A 19,598-nucleotide genomic window follows, 5' to 3' on the forward strand; every position below is an offset into this window, starting at 1 on the left:
GGCGGCTCTTGCTGCACCAACGCGGCACGACTAATTGGCGCTGGCCAATGAGAACTGTGATCTGGCGGTTCTTGGCGGCTGATGCGATTCTTGGAGTGTGCCTCGACGAGTAATTGAGATGCATAGAGTAGTGAGACCAGACGTATTTGCATCTGTTCTCTTGTCTGAAATTGCTCACGCGATATGTACGGCAGCCTCGGTGTGCATTGGTGATGTGCCTCAAATGCAAATGCAGGTATGAGGGGCGTTTTGCGGTCATCGGAAGACGGGCTGAAGTCCGGATGCCAGGGGACAGACGTTTGGGGAGACTGTTGCAGCGCCAAGACTGCCTAGTGTCGAGACTGATGGTTTGTTGGAATATTCCATCGGCGTTATTGCAGCGCTAGTGGTCGCAGACTTGCATACTTGCATGCAGGCAGATGACAGCTCTGTTGGTTGGAAACACACGATCAAGACGAGTCAGGAAGCGATTATTAAGGGGGGCGGCAAAAGGTCCAGGACTCCCAGCCCGCGATGCCCTCACTGTCAGTCTCGACTCCATTCGGACACCGGCTGGATTGCAGGGCGCGTCTGAGGAATAGTCTTGGCGTGTGCGATAAGCGATGAGCAAGTACCAGGGAGTAGTCTCGCGATGTTTCCATGTTTTGGGTGCGTTTGGGGACGGAGCCCACAGCGCCTGGCTCCTGATCACCACCACTTCAGCCCAGCCACCTCCAGTCTCCAGCCTGTTTAGTCCAGCTGGCCATGTCCATTTGTGCCCAGGAAATAGAAACAAAAATAAGGGACGCCGGTGGTGGTTAACAAACGGCGGATGTATCCATCTTGGTCAAACTCTGTGCTACAGGACAGTCCCTGGGCCGATGATGCCTGGTGATCCTTAGTAAGTCGGCGGGAAGCCTCCTTTTTTTAGAAGCTGCTCTCAGAATTCCGCAACTGCGTCCGAATAATTGGGCTGCCGAGGCACAAGGCTCGAGGCAAACCAAAGGGAGATACCGAGAAACCGCATGAATGGAAGGAGGCGCCGAAGAGAGAGCAGAGACCCGTTCGTCGAACGGTTCAACGTATTGGCGCTGGAGGTTCGTGAACGTCTCAGATCACCCGCGAGAGTTATTTTGGGAACCGAGCGAGAATATGCGACGAAAAGTTGAAGAGAATACGCGGCCTGGTGTTGTTGCTGGTCTCGACTTTGGCACTTGTGCTATAGACATGAAAGTCAAAGCAATAGCGACCGATCAGCCAACGATATGACATGTTCCTGCCATTGTCACCTTGAAGTTGTATTCTGATGCCGCCGTGCCGGCTTGGCTTGGCCTGAACAGCGCCGCAAAGAGTCGCATTTTTGGTGCGTTGCGTTGACGGGGCGAGCGATGTGGGCTTGTGGGCTTGGATGACAGAAGCTTGAGTGAGCAATGATTGTGCGCGTCCGTCTGAAGGGGCGAGGCCTTGCGCAATCGCAGCGGATGGAGCGTGAGCAATATCGGCAAACGAGCAGAATTGCAACCCTTGGAGACGACCGCCGCTCTGGTTCAGTGGTTCTCGTCCGTGTGACAGTCCAATGGGCCTGGGGTCCAAGACAAAACGGCGAGCAGTTCGTTCTCGGCCGCCCACCATTGTCGGGTGCACCGCGTTGGGTTGTGAATGGTGTTGGGTGGGCGGTAAGTGGCACAGAGAACTGGCACTGTAGCCCCCGTCACAGCGTCTTCGATCGTCTCTAGCGAGACCCATTCCCTTTCTTCCATCCCCGGCCGGCAGTTCTAAACGGCAACATTTGTCGACGGCGGTTGTTGCAGGTGAGGTTGTGCGTGCATGGGGCCTCCAACACGACGGTCAGGGGTTTGATAGTGAGTGCAACTCTGGGCCAGGCCGCCTCGAGCCAAGAATTGGAAAGCAAGGTGGTAAAAGTAAGCTTGTGGTTGATTAAGTCTCGAAACAAATAATCCGACGAAGTTTTGGACGTTGTTATTTCGGCCCCCAGAACTGAGTGGTTGAATGACAAGAGGTTAACGCAGCCAAGAGCGCCGATGGATGGTCTTGGTAAAATCTTGTTCAGCAGGTTAAAGTGGCCGGGGCGGTCAGGGCCCAATAGGCGAGGCAAACAGCTTCCCCAGACGGAGGAATTGCAACGCAAGGCAGGCAGGCGAATGGGGCCGGCCGCTGGGGAAATCGCCTGCAATTGCCCGCTGCTATGAATTATCTGTGCAGAGACACTACGGGCTGATTGATTGGCAGCCCAGGCCAGTTGACAACGGCTTCCAAGACTCACCACTGTCACCAAGCACGCGACTAAGCTTCACCAAGACTCTCCAAGACCGTCCATCCCGCCGTCTGTTCCGGACGAAGCTTTTCCTACGACGCCGCGGCAAGCCCACTTGCACAACACTAAACCACATGGCGCACATCAGCGACATGACAGTCGATCACAGACGGCGCCCTAGATATGTCGTCAACCACTTTGCCTTTCGGCTCGCCAACCTAATTCAGGCCAACTCTAGCCGCGTCGAATCAAGTCATGGAAAGCACGAAATGCCGCAAATCGAGATGGTGTCGCGGGAGGGAGCTACGTGATTGCCCAACTTCCAAGTTGCGTTAGCCGACAGGTCAAACAAGTCAGGCACAGAAGCAGGTACCGACAGAGTTGCAGCGGGAAGACATCACCGACTGCGGCAGCTTGCAACTCAATTCGCTGGTTCCTGATCCTGCACTACACCGCAGGTGTCCAATGCCAAGAGCCTCAGAACCAGCATGGAATAGCTAAAGTGGTTTAGAGCCTTCCACTGCAGCCCCGACACGATGCTCCCTTGACGCTACAGTACACACACCTGCCTCACACTTCTTGCCCCTGGATGCGAGCTTGTTGTGGCTGCAAATTTTTCTCTCTCCTGAATCTTGGATCACAAGAGTGTCCAAACGCATCAAAGGCCACTCCTGGCCACGGCATCTGCAGTCGACACACCCCGATTCGACCATCCTCCCATTGAGTTCGACAGACTTCAGGCTGGTCCCTGGCATCTCCAAGAATCATGGCCAGAAAAATAAACCAGACGTGTCAGGCACGTGCATCGTGCAGTTCGCCTCCCGTCAGGCAGATCATGTCCTGCAGCATCTAATGCATTGAGGGACTCTACGAACACGTCGTATCACGGGGACAAAAGCCAATTCGAGCCTTCAGGGCCGTGGGACGGGACCGCAAAACAGACTTATTGCTGTTTAGCATCACCGAGGGGCTGGAGCCTGGCTGCGGCTGCTTTGGTCTGAAGTGGACGGCTGGTGCTGCTAAAATTGGCTACTGGACGAGGCCCCGAGCAGCAGTCAGCGGAATGCTACGCAGTACAACGGCGACTATCACGCAGTTCCGAGGTCTCAGACACCGGCGGAAGTGTGGGAGGTTGTCGCACCAAAAAGAATCTGCACCCGCACCGCACCACAGCTTTTTACTCAGCAGAGGCTAGCTTCTGCTGCCTCTACACAAACTACCGTCGAACTCGTCCGGCCTCTCTGCATTACCATCCCAGCCCTTTTCGGCCCAAGGCAGTGTTACACACAATGGGATTGGATGTTGGACCCTTACCTACCCTACATCGACCGTCCCACGGGGTTCTCGAGTCTCCTCCTGACACTTGACAATTGGCAAACCATCGGGGCACGGCTTTCATGCGTTTGCCCACCCGTTGTCCAGTAGCCGCCTTTCCAGCTACCGCGACCCAGAATTCGGGAAACATTCGAGAGGGACGCCATCCCGGCACCGGGCGAAAGCGTGTAAGCCACGACTCGCCGCCGCCTAGAGAAACGATTCATTCGGTTGAGCCCGCTGCCGTTGTTTACTGGCCTTGCCGTTGCCGTTGCCCGTGTGTATGCACTTACTTTCAGCCGCCTCACCTTTGCTTGAATCGATCTCTTCCCGCGGCCCTAGGAATTGCACCTCCGGCAATGGGTGATTGCCCTTGGCGGGCTTGGTGCTCCATTCGCCGCAGCATCCGACGACGTCAATACTGGGGCCAGATCTCTTGTATTGCTTGGCTCTTGGCTTGAATGCCTTCGTTGCACCCCTCGCCAGAAGACGACACCGGCCGCACGGCGTCCCGCCAAGTGCCAAGAGGCGAATCCGCCCCCTTGGCGCCCAGTATATGCAAGTCCACGACGCTCATGAGCCTTTTTCTCTTGCCTTTCCCTCCCAAATCCCCCGCCTGTCCGCCACTTCGTCCCATCACAGCAACAGGACAAGGGGAATTAAGAAAGAAAGGACAATATCGACGCTGTGCACGTCCCATCTTTCCATCGCAGAACCTCTTGGCATGGTCTCAAGAGCGACTGACCCACACTGGAAGTACCTCGTCCCTTGACCATCAAATCCACCTCCAGAGTGTCGAGTCGGATCTTCACTGCGCGTCCTGCGGGGGGGCCTGCCCCTGTCCCTGGTCCCGACCACATCAGAGCGTGGATCTCTGGGCCAAAATTGGCATCCTACCTAACATCTCTCGGCCATCGCATAGAGACGCGGCGACGATGCCAAGACCCTCTAGTCAGGTCTCTCCCTCAAGCATGGTCTCGAATCGCCCTCACATCTGACCCTCTTCTACAGGCACAGTCCAGATGGATATCCCGACCTCAGATGCCCAATTGGCCCGCAGCATGCCTCTGGTGTCACCTGCGTTTCATGCCTCGACTGCTTCGCTTGCTGCTTGGGCCTCACAACGAGCATCTAGACAGTCCCGCTGCTCCAACGAAGCCGTCGACAAGTCCTCCATCCCTTGGCACTGCTCGGAGCTTTCCAGCTGGGCAATCCCACCAAGCCGACGACGACGGCAACCCCTGCGCCTCCGTACCGACTCGATCAACGAAAGTCGTACCCCGGAAAGTAGCCCCGTCTGCTAATGTCTGAGGGCCCACGACCGACTTGAGGCTTTCGACGGTACTCTATCTCTTGGCATCTTGGCAGTAGTGTCTCAAGCATGTGGCCGGTCTGCACGTCTCAACCCGTCAAGCTTGGCTCGTGGGGAAATATATGAAGTCTAAATCTCTTGCCTCTCTTACACGATTTCTTCTACTTCTTCTTCAGCTGCGCTCGACTGGTATCCTCTCTCTTCTCGGTTCTCTTCTTTCCTTTTCAAGGTCCAAAAGCTTTATTCTCTTCTCTTCCGCTGGTCGTGTCTCTTTTTTTATACGCCTATTACTTAGTTTCAACCAACCCCCCCTTTCCCACGGACGATCATCACCCCTTCCCCAGAGCCGCTCAATCCGAATCACACTCAAGAGATACCGATTACCCGATCTACTCGACAAAATGGTTAACCGTTACGTCTTTGCTGTTGCCGGCCTTGCCGCCCAGCTGAACGCTTTGCCCTTGAACATCAACTTGGGCGCTTATTCTCCTGCCTTGGTGGTGGGTGATGGTGAAATTTCATTCGGCGGTAGAAACGATGTCTCCCAGTTGATGAACGTGCTGGAGGGCGCGGCAGTTAATGCTGCTCAAGGTGTTGCGAACGCTCCCGCCGCCGCTCCCGCTGCTCCCGCCACCAACGCTCCCGCACAGCAGCAGCCCAAGCCCGCAGCACCCGCTGCTCCTGCTGCTGCTTCCGTTGGTGGTGCGACCCCCGTTACTGCTACTTCAGAGAGCAACAGCATCGACGAGGTTAGTACTACTCACTAGAGTTTTTGATTGTGGTGTCTGTGTGTGCGGGATACACACAGACGTCTGTACCTCATCGGACCAATATCAGCTAACATATGTGTCCAATCACAGGCTCAGGCCATCGCCGCCCTTCAGGGCATGGGCAAGGAGATCGCTCCCCGTGTCTCGCTCACCAAGGCCCGCGCCCCGGCTCAGCAGAAGCGAGACCTCGCCGGCTTCGACCGCGCCCTCAAGTTCGCCGAGGCCGCCCTTGTTAAGGGACCCAAGATCCAGCTCGGCACCGGCGAGGGTGGCTCTGGTGTTGGTATGATCGTCGACAACAACCAGCAGGCCGCCGCTCGTCCCGGTAAGGGTGGAGCTGAGGGCGGTGCCGCTGCTGGCGGTGCTGCTGGCGGAGCTGCCGGTGGTGCCGCCGGTGAGGCTGCCGCTCCCGCTGCTGCCCCTGTCATTGTTGCCCAGCAGAAGGTCAAGGCTCGCGCTGAGGAACCCCAGCAGCCTCCCCGTCGCCGCGCCAAGGTCACCACTATGTATGTCCGCTCCGGCGTTCCTGCTGGTAAGTTCAATTCGACTACGAGATAGCAAGAGACTGGAAACTAATGATATTTGCAGGCGTCGAAATGACCCCTGAGAAGCTCGTCGCTCGTGACCCCATGCCCGCCGGTACCCCCGTTGCCCGCCAGGTCATGTCCGCCAACAACGAGATTGTCAAGCGCGCCGAGGAGGAGCTGTCTAAGCGTGGCTCAGGCGGCGCTATCGACACCGTCAACTTGAACGTCAGCGGCGAGGGTGTCACCATGACTTTCGTCGAGAGCGAGGCTGAGGATGAGCAGCAGTAAATGTACTCTGTGTGGAATCATACCCCCTGAAAAAAAAATGTGTGGACGAAAGACAACAAAAAATTGAAAAAAGAGAGTCCACCACACACACGATGCCTCTCTTCAACCAACGATTCCCTCCCCGGCCTCAGCCCTAATCCCTCATGTGTCGAGACCTCCCTCGCTGAGTGACGGGTCAATCTTTTTCTTTTCTTGTTTTAACTGTCATGATATCAATTGTCCTTTGGGAACCGGGTGGTGGACTGTGTATGGGCTGTACGGATGGTTGAAATTATTAGACAAATTCCCTAAGCATGCGGCGTATATCAAAACATTGTACCCTTTTTTTGAATTTTGTTGTCCCTGCATGGAGTTGAGAGAGTGCACCAAAGTTTACGAAGTAAAATACCTCCCACTTGTTCGCCTGCCACAGCAAAAGCCTAGCCAGTCACAACAATCAATATTAGCAACTTGGTATTTGCGATATTACTTGCGATATCTGTCAACATTGCAAGCGATTCAAGACTGATCATTTATTCATGCATTGCATTCACGATCGAACTCTGTACAGGAGCCATGACTAGGCGGTTTCGTCCAAAGCGACAATTCAACCGGTTCACACATTCGCGTGGTTGTTTTCCTAATGTCTGCATGAAAATGGGCTCCGGGCCGTGGATTAAACCCTCTAGGTAAATTGAGACTGACAGAAAAATACAGACGAGAAAGGAACAAGTGGAATCAGTAAACCAAAAGGACAGAAAAACCCTCAGAAACCAAAATTTTTTGCGATGGGCGTATGATGATCGGTTCCGAGTCGTCGTGTAGACCAAGATGCATGATCGAGACGGCTATTTTTTGTACAACCAAAACATCGGACCGTCCTCTGCCTTTTCCCCTTCGGACGTCGCAGCATCGTCACATACCCCTAGAGCCTCAATCCTGTTTGGCTTGTCACGGGCGGCCAGGGTGCAGGGTGCAGGGGAGGGTTGGGGATTGGGGAGGGGGGATGACCCCCGCGCCGGTTCAGGGGTGTCGAGGCTGTCGGCCAATGGGAGAAATGGTGCGTTTCTACCTGCATGGTTGGAGACCGCGCTGGGGAGATCCTGGTTCTTCGGGAGTGTGGGAGGGAGGGGAGCAAGACAGAGCGTTTACAACCACCGAGCGGAAGCGGGAAATGGATGCGTCTTTGGAGTCTCTCTTTTGTTGCTGGCGGGTTGTCCTTGTTTGCGGTAGGGCTCCTCTCGTTGCTGGGTGTTTGAGCCTGTCGGGTTCCCATCTGGTTGTCTTCTTGCGTCGTGGACAACTGCTGTTGTATCTGGGCCGTTGAATCAGGTGGGTGGTCAGCCCTGCTTTGACGGCGGTGGTTCCCAAGGGGAGAGAAGGAAGACCGGGAGGGCCCTTTTTCGAGTCCGCGGGTTGCGTGACTGCTGAGAGTATCCTCCCCCACCGGGATACTACTCTGCTACTGCTCTGCGTTACTTCTCGACTGCTTTGGAGGTGACGATCACGATTCTTCATAGAGTCGGCGGTTATCCCCATGTGTTCTTGTGGAAGGGTAGTGTGTGCGATGGTTGCGAAGATGCCATGGAGTCGTGAATCTCGCCCGGATACGATTCCGAGAGGCTTCATCAGGCCAGACTGCCAAGACCTGCTGCGTGTCTTGATTTGTCGCTCGCGATTTCACCTTGCTCAACTGCTCGAGAGGAAGAGACAGATGCTTTTCCCGAGAGCTAGGTTAGCTTGCCAGTGCACACACATGGACGCCAAGAGTTCCGTGGCCGTGTTGCTGAGGGCTGAGAAGGTTCGTCGTCGGGGTTCCTGAGAGAGGAGCTTGGCGTTTAGACACCACGCAACTTGCCAGGCTGAAGAGGGTGTGCGAGAAGGGGGGCTTTCTGCCTGGCTGCCACGCGGCATTGGAGGGATGATTTGAAATGTGTCAAGCGTCTAATTGCCTTGTGGTAGACGCGTGACCACGTTGGAAGATCACCATGTTTTGACAGAAACGACACACAGACAAGCGTTCGGGAGGCCGTCTTCCCGAACCCTTGTTTACTTTTTTGACTCGGTGCGTCGTGGAACTCTTTTTTACTTTCTCTGATTTTTCTTCGGGTCTTCTTCGCAGCAAAGTAAGCGAAGTTGCGCAGTTGGATTACGAGACTACCTATCCCATTCCTTGTAAGCCTTCTGCTTCTGCCGCGTGTTCCATCCCAACTTCCCGCTAATGCTGTTCACCCAGTCCTCGCTGCGGCGGCCTTGGGCCTGGACGCTCGCAAAGGGGTACCGACTGGCGCTTATCGTGACATAGTCGCCGGGGTATAGTTCCATGCGCTCGCGGCCGTCAAAGCTGGCCCACGAGTTGGTTCTTGCATCGTATGGGACGCCCACTCGCAGCACAATCGTGTCTGGAAGTATAATGGGGCGGAAAGAGAGTGTATGGGGGCAGATTGACGTTACGAGCATGACGGGGTTCTCCGGGTGGCAGAGGGAGCCGCCGGCCGCCAGGTTGTAGGCGGTCGAACCGGTTGGGGTCGAAACGCAGATGCCATCTGCCAAGACGGAAGTGAAGTGTTCGTCGTCACCGAAGATTTCAGTGTATGACATTGCTATTGTGGTATATTGTCAGCGAACCAGGTTCGAGTGGCAAGAAAGGGGCCCCCGGTAAGACTTACTTGGGTTTGGGCCGCGATCCACCACGATTTCATTCAATATCTCAAATGTTCCGTCTGGGACGTGAGTATGCTCATCTTCCCTCTCCTCACCAATGAGCTCCTCAACGAGATCGAGGTTGCGAAAGTCCTCCTCTTGACTGGAGCTCTCCTCGCCGTCGGCAAGCTGCAATTGCTTTCTTCTCTGGCTTCGCATGATGGTCCCCTCAAATCGTAGGCGTAGACTGACCGTGACGCCTTTGTTGAAAGCATTGGTCAGAATCGACTTGTGATCTTCAAAGTCGAACTTGGTGAGGAACCCGAGACTGCCGAGTGAGAAGCTGAGCACTGGGGGGACGATGCGCTGGAAGAGCCAGCTGACGTAGAGGACAGTGCCATCGCCTCCTAGGGTGATGACGAAGTCGAACATATGCGGCCTGTTCCGGCACATGTCCTCGTTCCAGTATCTCAGTCTTTTCGACAGGACTTCATCGCTGTCATCAACTTTCATTCGTCCAGCCTCAACGTGCTCTTTCTTCAGCTCCTCGACAAGCCCCGGAGCGTTGAATTTCTTGCTCTCCTTGAAGTTTTCTCCCACGTATACCGTATAGTCAACGTCTCGATCATGAGACAGCAGCCACTTGACCAGCTCCCTGGTGCGAATGATCAAGTCCGGGTCGTGGATCTTGGTCAAGACAAAGATGGTCTTGACACGGAATCTGATGCGCATGCTGCTCAATCTCCGGCTTAGCTCGCGCACCCCCCATGCCATCTCACTGAGCTGCTTCTTGGTCAGGAGCCGGCTGTGGAGCTCATCGTCGTTGTCAGACTGCGCCAGGTCTATTTGAGAGGGCGATTTGATGATTTCGGTGCGCCAGGATTTCTCGTCAATCTGGCCTACGTCACTGCCCTCCGGGCTGTCAGAGGCAAGAATTGCGGCTCTATGCTTCGCAACTCGGCCCTTTGGTTCGACCGTTTTGGACATGCCCGTTTCGCCGGATACGTCCTTGACGCCTGCCTGCCGATGAGGATTTTCATAGATTGGGTGGCCATGATGGAAATGGTGTTCAGAGCCGGATTTGGTGGTGCTGGAGACTGAGTTGGATCTTGAGCCGTGATTGCTTGCAGATGCGTGCGCATCGCGAGCTTTCCTCTGGCTCTCGAGAAACTGATGCACGATGCACTCAGTTCTCTTGCTTGGATGACGCGGCAACGGGCGAGAGACCTCAGAAGTGACCAGAGAGCTCTTGCGGCGATACGGATTTCCCGGATCAAAGGTGACCTGGACATTATCGCCGAATCAGTACCCCTCTTAGACGGATGTTTCACATGGACGTACCTCTACTGCTCTTTGGTAATCGTCGTCGCTTCCACTCGAATGAGCATCGTCATCCTTCTCAAAGCCGACACGCTTCTCAGCCTTCTCTTCCATGTCATTGCCTGCTCCCATCTTGTATAGGAGCGCCGCTGATGAATGAAGTGCTGCAAAGTCGGAAGAGCCGCGAGGCGCGGGGTAGTTCAGTCGCGTTTAGGGGTCCGCGAACGCCGTGGATGCCAGGTTGGGAATCCCCAAAGGTGACAAAAGGCTGATTAAAAATCGGTGTATGCCAGATTGAGGTAAAGGCAGGTCCAAGGTTTATGTGAGTTCACTGAGGCGATTGCATCCTCAGCCAGGCAGGCTATCGTCGCGACAGGGCTTATTGCTGCGGCTTTCGTAATCAGAGGCCCTGAGGTAAGGTGGCGGCGTAGAGGAATCCGATGCGCGAAGGACGGTAACCAGGATTTCCAGGCTATGGAAATGCCGCGGTGAAGGCAAGAGAGTTTGAGCGGTTGTGACTTGGAGGATAAGCTAGCGGGTTGGCGAAGTCGTCAGCTGGGAAGCGGGAAGTTGAACTTTGTGCCCGGGCAGCTTCAGCTTCTTGAATGACACGGCGGGGCCTTCTTGTTAGTGAATTGATGATTGCGGCATTTGGGTGCTTATTCACTGGACACGCCTGGGCAACTTATGTACCGATTAGGTAGGTTGGCTGAGGTGGGTGGACCGGGCAGGCTGCCCACTCGACACCGACCGCCGAAGGGTTGGTTAGTGGTCAGTGGTCCATTCACCGGGCGTGGCTTGCCCTGCGCTGACGTCGTGCAGCTGCGCTGTTCGCCAGCGGCCAGCTGCAAGTGCGTGGAGCGCCGAAGCAACTCGGGACACTGGATGCAACTCAATGCAGGACGGACTCATTCACCGAAGGGCCACAGAACCTTCCATCCGCGGGTGTGGGCCTTCGGTTCCCAAGGTAAGGTATGGAAGACAATGGCATCTTCGCGCTGCTCTGTCTCTTTAGGCAATAGGAGCTGAACCTACCTCAGAGCATGTAGGGACGCACCTCGTGGCTTGTGATGAGCAAGCAGCCCAGGCAAGAAGCCGCCCTGCGTTGGTTGCATTGGCTCGGCGGATGTCCGCATGACGCGAAATATCTTGTCCAAAGCTCACTATCTGGTCCTTAACACGAGCTAATCGTTGGATCGGCGCAAGTCAACATCGGGTGATGCTCTTGCGCAGTTCCAAACATGAGATGATCACTCCACGATCTCGAGCAGTGTAACTTAGATTTCGAGCCGCACAATTCCCTTTCAGCCATTGTGGTATGGCAGGAAGGCAGGAAAAGCCTATCCCTATTGCCCGTCTCTAGCCGCATTACGCCCAAGGTGATTTGAGAAAAGAACAACCGCTGACTTCAAATGCACCCGCAAAATGCCAGCCACCTCTGAAAGTTTGGTGTAGATGTGGGTAGACAGCACGAGAGAGGGGTTGAACTGATGACCTAAAGTCCCCTCGATAACAGCCCAGATAAGACATGCGCGTGGCCCAAGCTTCTCCGTTCTAGGGGACTCACAGCGCTGTTGATCCACGATGAAAGGCTGACGGGGACCCAATTGCTGTTCCAGCCACACACACCCCGCCAAACCACCTCAGGGATTTGCGCCACAGCCAATCACAAGCTGCAGCGCAAACTGCATCCCGCTCAAGGCTGCTTCTTTACCACGTCGCTGTCGACCTCCTTTCCAAGCTCAACCATGAGCTCCCACCCTTTTACGCGATCAACTACGTTCCCGACGCGTTGTGGCCAAATGTTGATCGATTAACAACCACCGCCACCCAACTCCATTCGCATCATAGCTCTTCATCTTTAGTATTCCAGCTAGAGCATGATACACCTCTCGAAATAGCTTCGCTCCCGTCAGGATGAACTCACTCTGGTCCTCGCGCGGGGCCGCCAACGACGGCGCCGGCCCCGCGAAGCAGCCCCCTCCGCCTCCGAATCCGACTGGCGATGTTGCAGATGCTGTTGTTGCAGATGTTGGCTCAATCGCCGAGTCGGCGAATCCACCTCCTCCACCGCCCTCCAGGCCAATGTTGCAGAGAAACTCGTCTGCGCCTACGCCTGCCCCCGTGCCCGCCCCGGTTCCTCCTGCACCGATGCCTCCTGCGCCCGCCGATCAACCCCAACCCACCGACTCGCTCTCTCTGCTGCAGCTGAGACGCATAGTAGCCGAGTTCAGCCGGGGCGAACCTGTCGCCTATGACTTCGTCTACAGCGACATGGGATCCCACGACGAGGAAATTGACGAGTGGTTCGTCTATCAATTTTGGCAATGGGTGCGCCTTAACGCCGCGCAGCGTGCGTTCGAATGGCAGTGGCAGCACGAGTACGATATTCAGACAAGTTGGGAGGAGACGGACTACGAAACGAGGGCAAAGTTTACCCGGGACGCCCTCGGGGGTCTCCAGGTTAGGGAACCCGCCCAACGATCAGCATCAATTGGAAAGCTTCTATATTTGGTGCTGGGAAGATGGGGCGATACTTCAACGCCTGCTACAGTAGGCGATGGGAGGTCTGCTGCGAGCTCACCCCAACTCGAGGCCATTAGATCGAGCATAACTTTCCTCACATCTCTAAACGGCATTGCTACCGTTTGGGAGGCAGTTCAAAACTGCTTTGACGTCTTTTGGTATGCCCAAATAACCCATTCTCCCGACATTTACCTAACCTCGCTAGGTCCGATGACCCACGATTGGTTCAGCCTGGGGGTGCCCAAGAAGCTCAGGACGAGCTCATCAACCTGATGACCATCATGTATGTCATTATTCAGGAAGCTCTGAGCTTTCCTAAGGAGCTGGAATCCACCAGGACCAACCTTCGTAAGCATATCTCACCAGGCCTGGCCATATCTTATAGCTAACCCTTGGAAGTCTCCCTGAAGCCAGGACTAGTCGATTTCATGTCTATAGCAACATCCAAGCTTCGTTGGGACGACCAAAATATGATGCCCTCCAGTCAGGTATGGACGCCTCCCCCACCCCACTGAGGCATGGTCTAATTTTCCTAGATTTTCTTGCTCTACTGGAAGTCCATTCTCTTGGTCTTGGGTGGCACCCGGGAGATCGATGAGGCCAAAAAGGCGACGACCGAATCCCCCAACGCAAAGTCCAAGGACATTATCACCGCATCGCCCCTCGACTACCATGTGTTTCGACAGGAGCTGACGTCCAAGTATCCCGCCTACGTCCCACCACGGACGCTCATTCCCCTGGAACCGGAGAACACAACCTTACTCCCGCCTCTGCCAAATCAGCCCACGAGGACAAGCGCATCCACTGGGATTGTACCCGGATCTACGAATACACAAAGCAGCGGCGCCTCCATTCTGCATCAACCCGTACACATCGCGACACCTGCGCCCTCGCCGCCGCCATCACCTGGTGTCGGAGGTAAAGGCGGTAAGAAGCAAAATTATCAGACGAACCAGAATTTCCCGTTCATGTACCCGCCTCTGGATGCCACAAGCAATAGTGCTGGTGGCAAAGGTGGCGCTGGTCTGCAAGAACAACTCGTGGGGCGTAAGTGGGAGGGCAGCGATATTCCCGCCTCGATTCTAGAAGCTGGCGAGCTGTTCTCCAAGCGAGTTCGCATGACGCGTGCCACACGACAGCTCTGGGAAGAGCGCGAGAGCTTCCTCAAGTTTGAACGAGGGTGGGAAGCAGATGACAATGACAGCGACGTTGAGGATCTCGACCTCGAGGGCTTGACTCTCGAAGAGAAGCAAGAGATCGCTGCGACGAAGGCAGAGACGAAGGCGGAGGAACGCAGAGAAGCGGGCTTCACGATCCAAGAACCCGAAATCGACTGTGGACCATCAGGACAGGTCAGCGATGAAGTCAAACGACGTCTGCTTGCCGTCGACAGCTTCTATGTGAGTTCGAACCCCTCGTTCTCGTCGCAGTATCACTGACTGCTCTACAGAAAGAATCCCTTCCGCATCTGCAGTCGCTGGTGATTGTACTCCTTAGGCCGATCCTTATGAATGTTACGGCCGTTTTATCACAGCCTGCCGCAGGGCAACAACACCCGAGTATGGCCGGCAGAGGCGCTAATGGCATGGTCAATGGCGGTCCGGGGCCTAACCGGCCACAGCAGCCCCAAGATCCTTCTTCTGCTGCTTCAGGTGGCCCTCCTGAACTTCCTGAGATGTCTCCTGAGGAGGTAGACGCTTCTCGATCTCGGGAGATTACAACAAAGGCCATCACAGGAATCCTGCTCCTGTTGCTGAAATGGCTGAGAGTTTCTCGTAAGCAGTAATTTCAAGGCCTGAGAAGAGAAACTGACCTTTCGTCTAGACGTTCTCAAATTTGAGTACATGACGCAACTTCTGCTGGATTCGAACTACCTCCCGCTGGTCCTGAAACTGTTCGCGCACCAAGACATACAGCAAGTCGTCGATAGTAAGACCGACCGGCTGGAGAATAGGTACGGATGCCTTCACGGATTGATATTATTATGCTAACCATGCAGTTTCTTCCACTTTTGCAACCTGCGCTCGAAGTATAAGGACAAGCCGGCTGCTCAGCCTGAGCCAGAGGAGGAAAGCGAAGACGAGGCGGCCCCGCCGCCTATTAAGAGAAGACGGTCGCCCCCTCGACCGCCTGCGCCTGCACCTCATCAAGGCGACGAGGGTTCCCAATCTGATGGCCAGGCTGCCGTGCGACCCGAAGTGGATGAGCTCGGGTACCCCGTAAATGATCTCCCAGCGGAACCCATCACCGACTTTTCTAGAAGAAACTTCTTCTCTCTCATCAACTATTTGCGAATCATGCAAAAGATTTGCAAGCACAAAGCTCACAGGAACCTTCTTTTGGTACAGTACAAGTCGGCCAACATCCTGCGCAAATCATTAAAGGTTCCCCAACCCGAGCTGCGACTTTACACCTTGAAGCTATTCAAAAACCAAGTGCCATACTGCGGCCGTAAGTGGCGGCAGAGCAACATGCGAGTCATCACCGCAGTCTACCTGCACTGTCGACCAGAGCTCCGGGACGAGTGGCTCGCCGGCAGCGACGTCGACGCCGAGGTTGATTCGGCACTTCCGTTGGAGCAGGCGCTGCGTAGTCTTACGCATTGGTTCAATGTGCGCAGATACCCGGACAAGATCGCGGTCGAGCTTCGTGCTGCGCTTCGCGAGGAACAGGACTTTTTCACGAGGGAGCTGGAGAAGCTAGACATGAACTGGGCGGACGTCGGCAGTGACGAGGGCGTAAACAGTGAGTGGGAGCACGAGGCGGCTGGATGGCCATGACTGCCCTAACCTGCAGCTTTGACAATGAATGCTAACACCTGATCAAGTGTCGGGTTTAGGGTACTGACGACGGTCGCTCACGACAATTGGCTAGTTAAGCAACGGTTCGGGTTATGAGGCACCGGCTAGACCACTCGGTTAGCCCACTGCATCACCTAGATCAGCTACGGCTGAACACAGAGGTTATGAAGTTTACGCAAATACCACTACGACGAAGACATGACATGCTTCAGATGCGAAGCTCAGGCTCACCTTGAACCATTCATGTTTCAATCATGTGAATTGATTCTTGATAACAAATCTAGCAAAAAGGCTTTCGTCGAACTTGAGACGGTATGCCAAGACTCCTCCATCCCAGGGTATAATTCCATCCTTGACCGAGTTCATTCCATTGTTTTCAATCATTACATTCCATCTCTCACATCCCAGATGGAGAATCGTGCAACCCATCACTTAGACTCTGTCGTAAGTGCCGTCGTTATAACGGTAGCCCGCGGGAGGCGCGGTGGTACCGTTCTCGTGACCGTGACCATAGTCGTAGCCACCACTCGTCGCGGTCGCAGTGTTACCATAGGCACCCTCGTACTTGGGGTATCCGCTGTCCTGAGCAACGGCAGTAGTCTCGGTGGCGTAGCTGTTACGGACTTGGTCGGGGCTTGTGTGGACGGGGAGAGCGTTCTCATTGGCGGCGGTGTTCTGGCGTCCGCGACGGCGGAAGGAACTGAGGAAGCCACCTCCGGCGCCGGAGCCCGAAGTGTAGTTGTTCTTGGGGCTAGGGCCGAAGCGTCTCTCCTTGCGGTTGTGGCGCACGAGGGCCACCTCGACGAGGATGGAGATGATAAAGAAGATGCTGGGAGACGTTAAAATTTGGTTTTCCAGGCGTGACGAGGATGAGAACTTACATTGCGACGATCGCGACGGCCAAGCAAGCAGACTGCAGCTTGCAGGCGGTTCTCAGGCTGGGGAGGTGAGTCCAGCCATCGCTTCCGGTGTTCGTGGGCTCGCCGTCGGCGGGGCCGTTGCCGAAGGGGGTGTTGACGGTGCCGGAGCACGAATTGGCGCCGTCCTTGTTGGCGACGGCAACGTAAATGAAGGCGGCGATGAAGGCGACGTCGAGGACGATGGCCACGAAGGAGGTGAAGGCGTGGCCGGCGAGACAGCAGAGAAGGAGCAGGCCGATGAGGGTGTACAGCGTGGCAGAGCCGGAGATGCCCTCGACGGCGCGGATCTTGTTCGATATCGGTAGGCTGTGGTTATGCAGCGTCGCGAGGAAGTACGAGTAGATTGCGAGGATGAGGGCCGCGGAGCCGAACTGGACGCCTCGGACGAACCACTGCAGGAATTTCAGGGCGAATGCCATGTTGATGATGATGTTTGTTGTCTCTTAATGGTGCGGGTTGTTTGATCGGGTGAGACGAGTCGACGTATTGATATTTGTGCTCGATTCACCCTTATGTACTGGGCAAGCTATTTGGTGGAGATGATTGAAGAGTTGGAAAAGAAACCTTCTAGGTTGCGTGTGTGAATGCCCGGGAAGGAGAGCAGACCCTTAATACTTTGAAAAGCAATGCCCTCGCGCTGCCGGTAGTGGTGTGAGATGGGTCTGCGGCCTGCCGATCCCGCTACTGCGTCGATCGTGGCAAGGAATAGCTTGACCGGGGTTTTCTCTTTCCTTCTTGGCTCGGTATTTTAGTCTGGACGGAGGCCCCAAAGTAGACTTAATTCTTTTCCTTGCAGCTGCCAGTTTGGACGGACAAATGGCAGTGACGGAAGATGGGCGTCAGGTCTTGGTACGGGGCGCTGTTTGCGGGCGATGACGAGGAAGGTTGTGGCTGATGATGGAGGGGACTGCTCCCCTTGGTGGGGCTTGCTATGATGTCAGACGTCTTGGAGGGGCAGGCGGCGGCGTGATTGGGCCGGATGGGGAACGGCTTCTCCACTCGCAAGCCGGCACGGCCACGGTGCCAGGTGCTGCAGTGTGGCTTTGCGGGGGCGGATGGACTCCCTGGAGAAGTCGGTTGGTCGGGATCGGTCGGCGACAGGGTCGTTCCATCGCTGCTGGATCCACTTGGGTGGGCTTTCTACGGCACGCACGGGAAGAACCCAGGGGCCTCCCAAGTTGACGTTGAAGGTGGTGTTCGTGACTAAAAGGAAACGAAGGAAACCGGGATACCTTCCAAACGGCCAAAGGTCAAGAGTTGACAGGAGTTTTATCCGTTTGTTCCTGAGTCTGCGTGGCGCCCAGACGCAGACCTTGAGAGTTACCAGAGCCTTATGTAGCACGTACAACTGTCACGACAAGCCCAACTTGTCTGACATGAGGATTTTCAGAATATCGCGTTAGAGAGATCCTGGAATTGCCCACATTTCGACCTCCTGTTGCACATTGAATTCCCTCTTCTAACTTGAGACTGGGGCGACCCGCTGTATCCGGTCTGGTGCCGTTGGAAAAAGAGACAGTGTACGCGTTGCCGAGCATGTCTCGGTTTGATGGCCAGGACCCGGCTGCTGACGATCATTGGCAGGCTAGCGCGCATCTGCAAGGTCGGTCCTGTCGATGATATAATTGATTTTTTCCTTGTTCAGCTGGCATTTTTCATCCGTCAGTCGCTTTGCGTGGATAATTGTTTCCATGTCGCTTTTCCTCAGCTGAACCGTTTCCCCTGGATCTTTCAGGGTTTCCCCAGGTGCGGAAGGGGGCTGATTGACTCGCTCGCAGCGGTCTGGCCCTTTCCCGCGAGCCCACATGTTGCATTTGATCGAGGCAAATGGGAAACAAGCTAGCCCTCCAGATGTAGCGTCAGAATGGGCGAGAGAAAAGAACATCGAGCAGCAGTGATGGTGCGGCCAATGGACAACGTCGACGAGATCTGCCAAGTTTTGCCCAGTTCGGCCTGTCAGGCCGGACGGTCCAAATTGCCGACTTAGACGTCAAGATGCAGACGAACCAACTTTTAGGTCTGGACATGTTTCGTCATCACCCTCATTCCTGGCTTTCTTCGCATCGGGATAGCTCATGTCCTTGCAGTAGGTTGTTGGAAAAAGTCGTTGATCGGACGATTCAACTGAATAAAAACCGAAAGCCTAATGCAACGCCGGAAACCGAGGCATGCTTTTGGAGGCGGGGCTCTCTCCTTCAATTCGGCAATCGCAAGTCGAAGCTCCAAGGCCGCCCAACACCCAAGCCTGGATACGTTGCAAATGGCCGTCGTAGCTTGTCTCATACAACCCACCCAGCAAAAGTACCGAGACAACGCAGGTGCAACGTCATGAACCGGAACAATTCCGAGTCCTTGGGCGCATCATTGTGGCATAACGTGCGGCTTTCATCGGCCACTCTGCCCGCTTGCTGAGGGTTCATGCCTTTGGCTGGGAGATGCTAGGTGTTCGCAGGCCAGGGAGCCATTGCTTGGGATGGGAGACATGATTCGGAGTGGGGCCCGTAATCCATCCCCGTATCGGGATGCCGGAGACTTGCGGCACGCGGAGTCTGCAGGGCCCGCTTACGGTCCAATGCGTGGAGAAGCCGAACGGTACCGCTGGGGGCGCCGAATACGTTTGGTTCAGCGTTGCTTGTCCAGCTCGCATTGAAATATCAAGCGCCTCCGGCAGTTCACAGGACCTCAGGCTGCGTTCTTACCATCCAGGTGGCACTGATGAGCGCCACCAGTGGGAAGCGCTTCGTATCCAATGCGTCGGTAAGGCGCCCATTGTGGAACATCGGAACGAAAACCGGCCTACTTTGGTCTCGTCGTGGTTCTTCCGGACTTCGGGAACAAGATTCTAGCACAAGTCTCTCTCCGTGTCGTGGGCAATTGTCTCGCAAAGCGTAACACAGCAGCCCTACACCAAAGTCATCGAACCTGCAGGGCGCTACCCTTATTG

General features: G+C 55.3%; 5 protein-coding genes across 5 annotated transcripts; 3 read left to right on the forward strand and 2 right to left on the reverse strand.

Annotated features, from left to right (window-relative positions):
* Window positions 1-4,503: 4,503 nt before the first annotated feature.
* CGCS363_v005006 (uncharacterized protein) lies at window positions 4,504-4,872 on the forward strand (the record flags this gene model as incomplete). Its single annotated transcript, XM_036636855.1, has 2 exons — window positions 4,504-4,519; window positions 4,580-4,872. 2 exons carry the CDS (start codon window positions 4,504-4,506, stop codon window positions 4,870-4,872), a joined length of 309 nt encoding a protein of 102 aa, XP_036498509.1.
* A 409-nt stretch (window positions 4,873-5,281) lies between these two features.
* Window positions 5,282-6,465, forward strand: CGCS363_v005007 (uncharacterized protein; the record flags this gene model as incomplete). Its single annotated transcript, XM_036636856.1, has 3 exons — window positions 5,282-5,629; window positions 5,741-6,182; window positions 6,239-6,465. The coding sequence occupies 3 exons, from the start codon at window positions 5,282-5,284 to the stop codon at window positions 6,463-6,465; spliced, it is 1,017 nt and encodes a 338-aa protein (XP_036498507.1).
* A 2,136-nt stretch (window positions 6,466-8,601) lies between these two features.
* Window positions 8,602-10,539, reverse strand: UTR1-1 (NAD(+) kinase; the record flags this gene model as incomplete). Its single annotated transcript, XM_036636857.1, has 3 exons — window positions 8,602-9,047; window positions 9,114-10,371; window positions 10,429-10,539. 3 exons carry the CDS (start codon window positions 10,537-10,539, stop codon window positions 8,602-8,604), a joined length of 1,815 nt encoding a protein of 604 aa, XP_036498747.1.
* Window positions 10,540-12,324: 1,785 nt separating this feature from the next.
* Window positions 12,325-15,780, forward strand: Strip1 (Striatin-interacting protein 1; the record flags this gene model as incomplete). Its single annotated transcript, XM_036636858.1, has 8 exons — window positions 12,325-13,091; window positions 13,139-13,281; window positions 13,333-13,421; window positions 13,470-14,333; window positions 14,384-14,708; window positions 14,758-14,887; window positions 14,933-15,678; window positions 15,761-15,780. The coding sequence occupies 8 exons, from the start codon at window positions 12,325-12,327 to the stop codon at window positions 15,778-15,780; spliced, it is 3,084 nt and encodes a 1,027-aa protein (XP_036498744.1).
* Window positions 15,781-16,166: 386 nt separating this feature from the next.
* Window positions 16,167-17,073, reverse strand: CGCS363_v005010 (uncharacterized protein; the record flags this gene model as incomplete). Its single annotated transcript, XM_036636859.1, has 2 exons — window positions 16,167-16,563; window positions 16,616-17,073. 2 exons carry the CDS (start codon window positions 17,071-17,073, stop codon window positions 16,167-16,169), a joined length of 855 nt encoding a protein of 284 aa, XP_036498601.1.
* Window positions 17,074-19,598: the final 2,525 nt, after the last annotated feature.

Source organism: Colletotrichum siamense (genome assembly GCF_013390195.1).
Source record: "Colletotrichum siamense strain Cg363 chromosome Unknown KSG_Cg363_contig03, whole genome shotgun sequence".
NCBI classification, from domain to species: Eukaryota; Fungi; Ascomycota; class Sordariomycetes; order Glomerellales; family Glomerellaceae; genus Colletotrichum; species Colletotrichum siamense.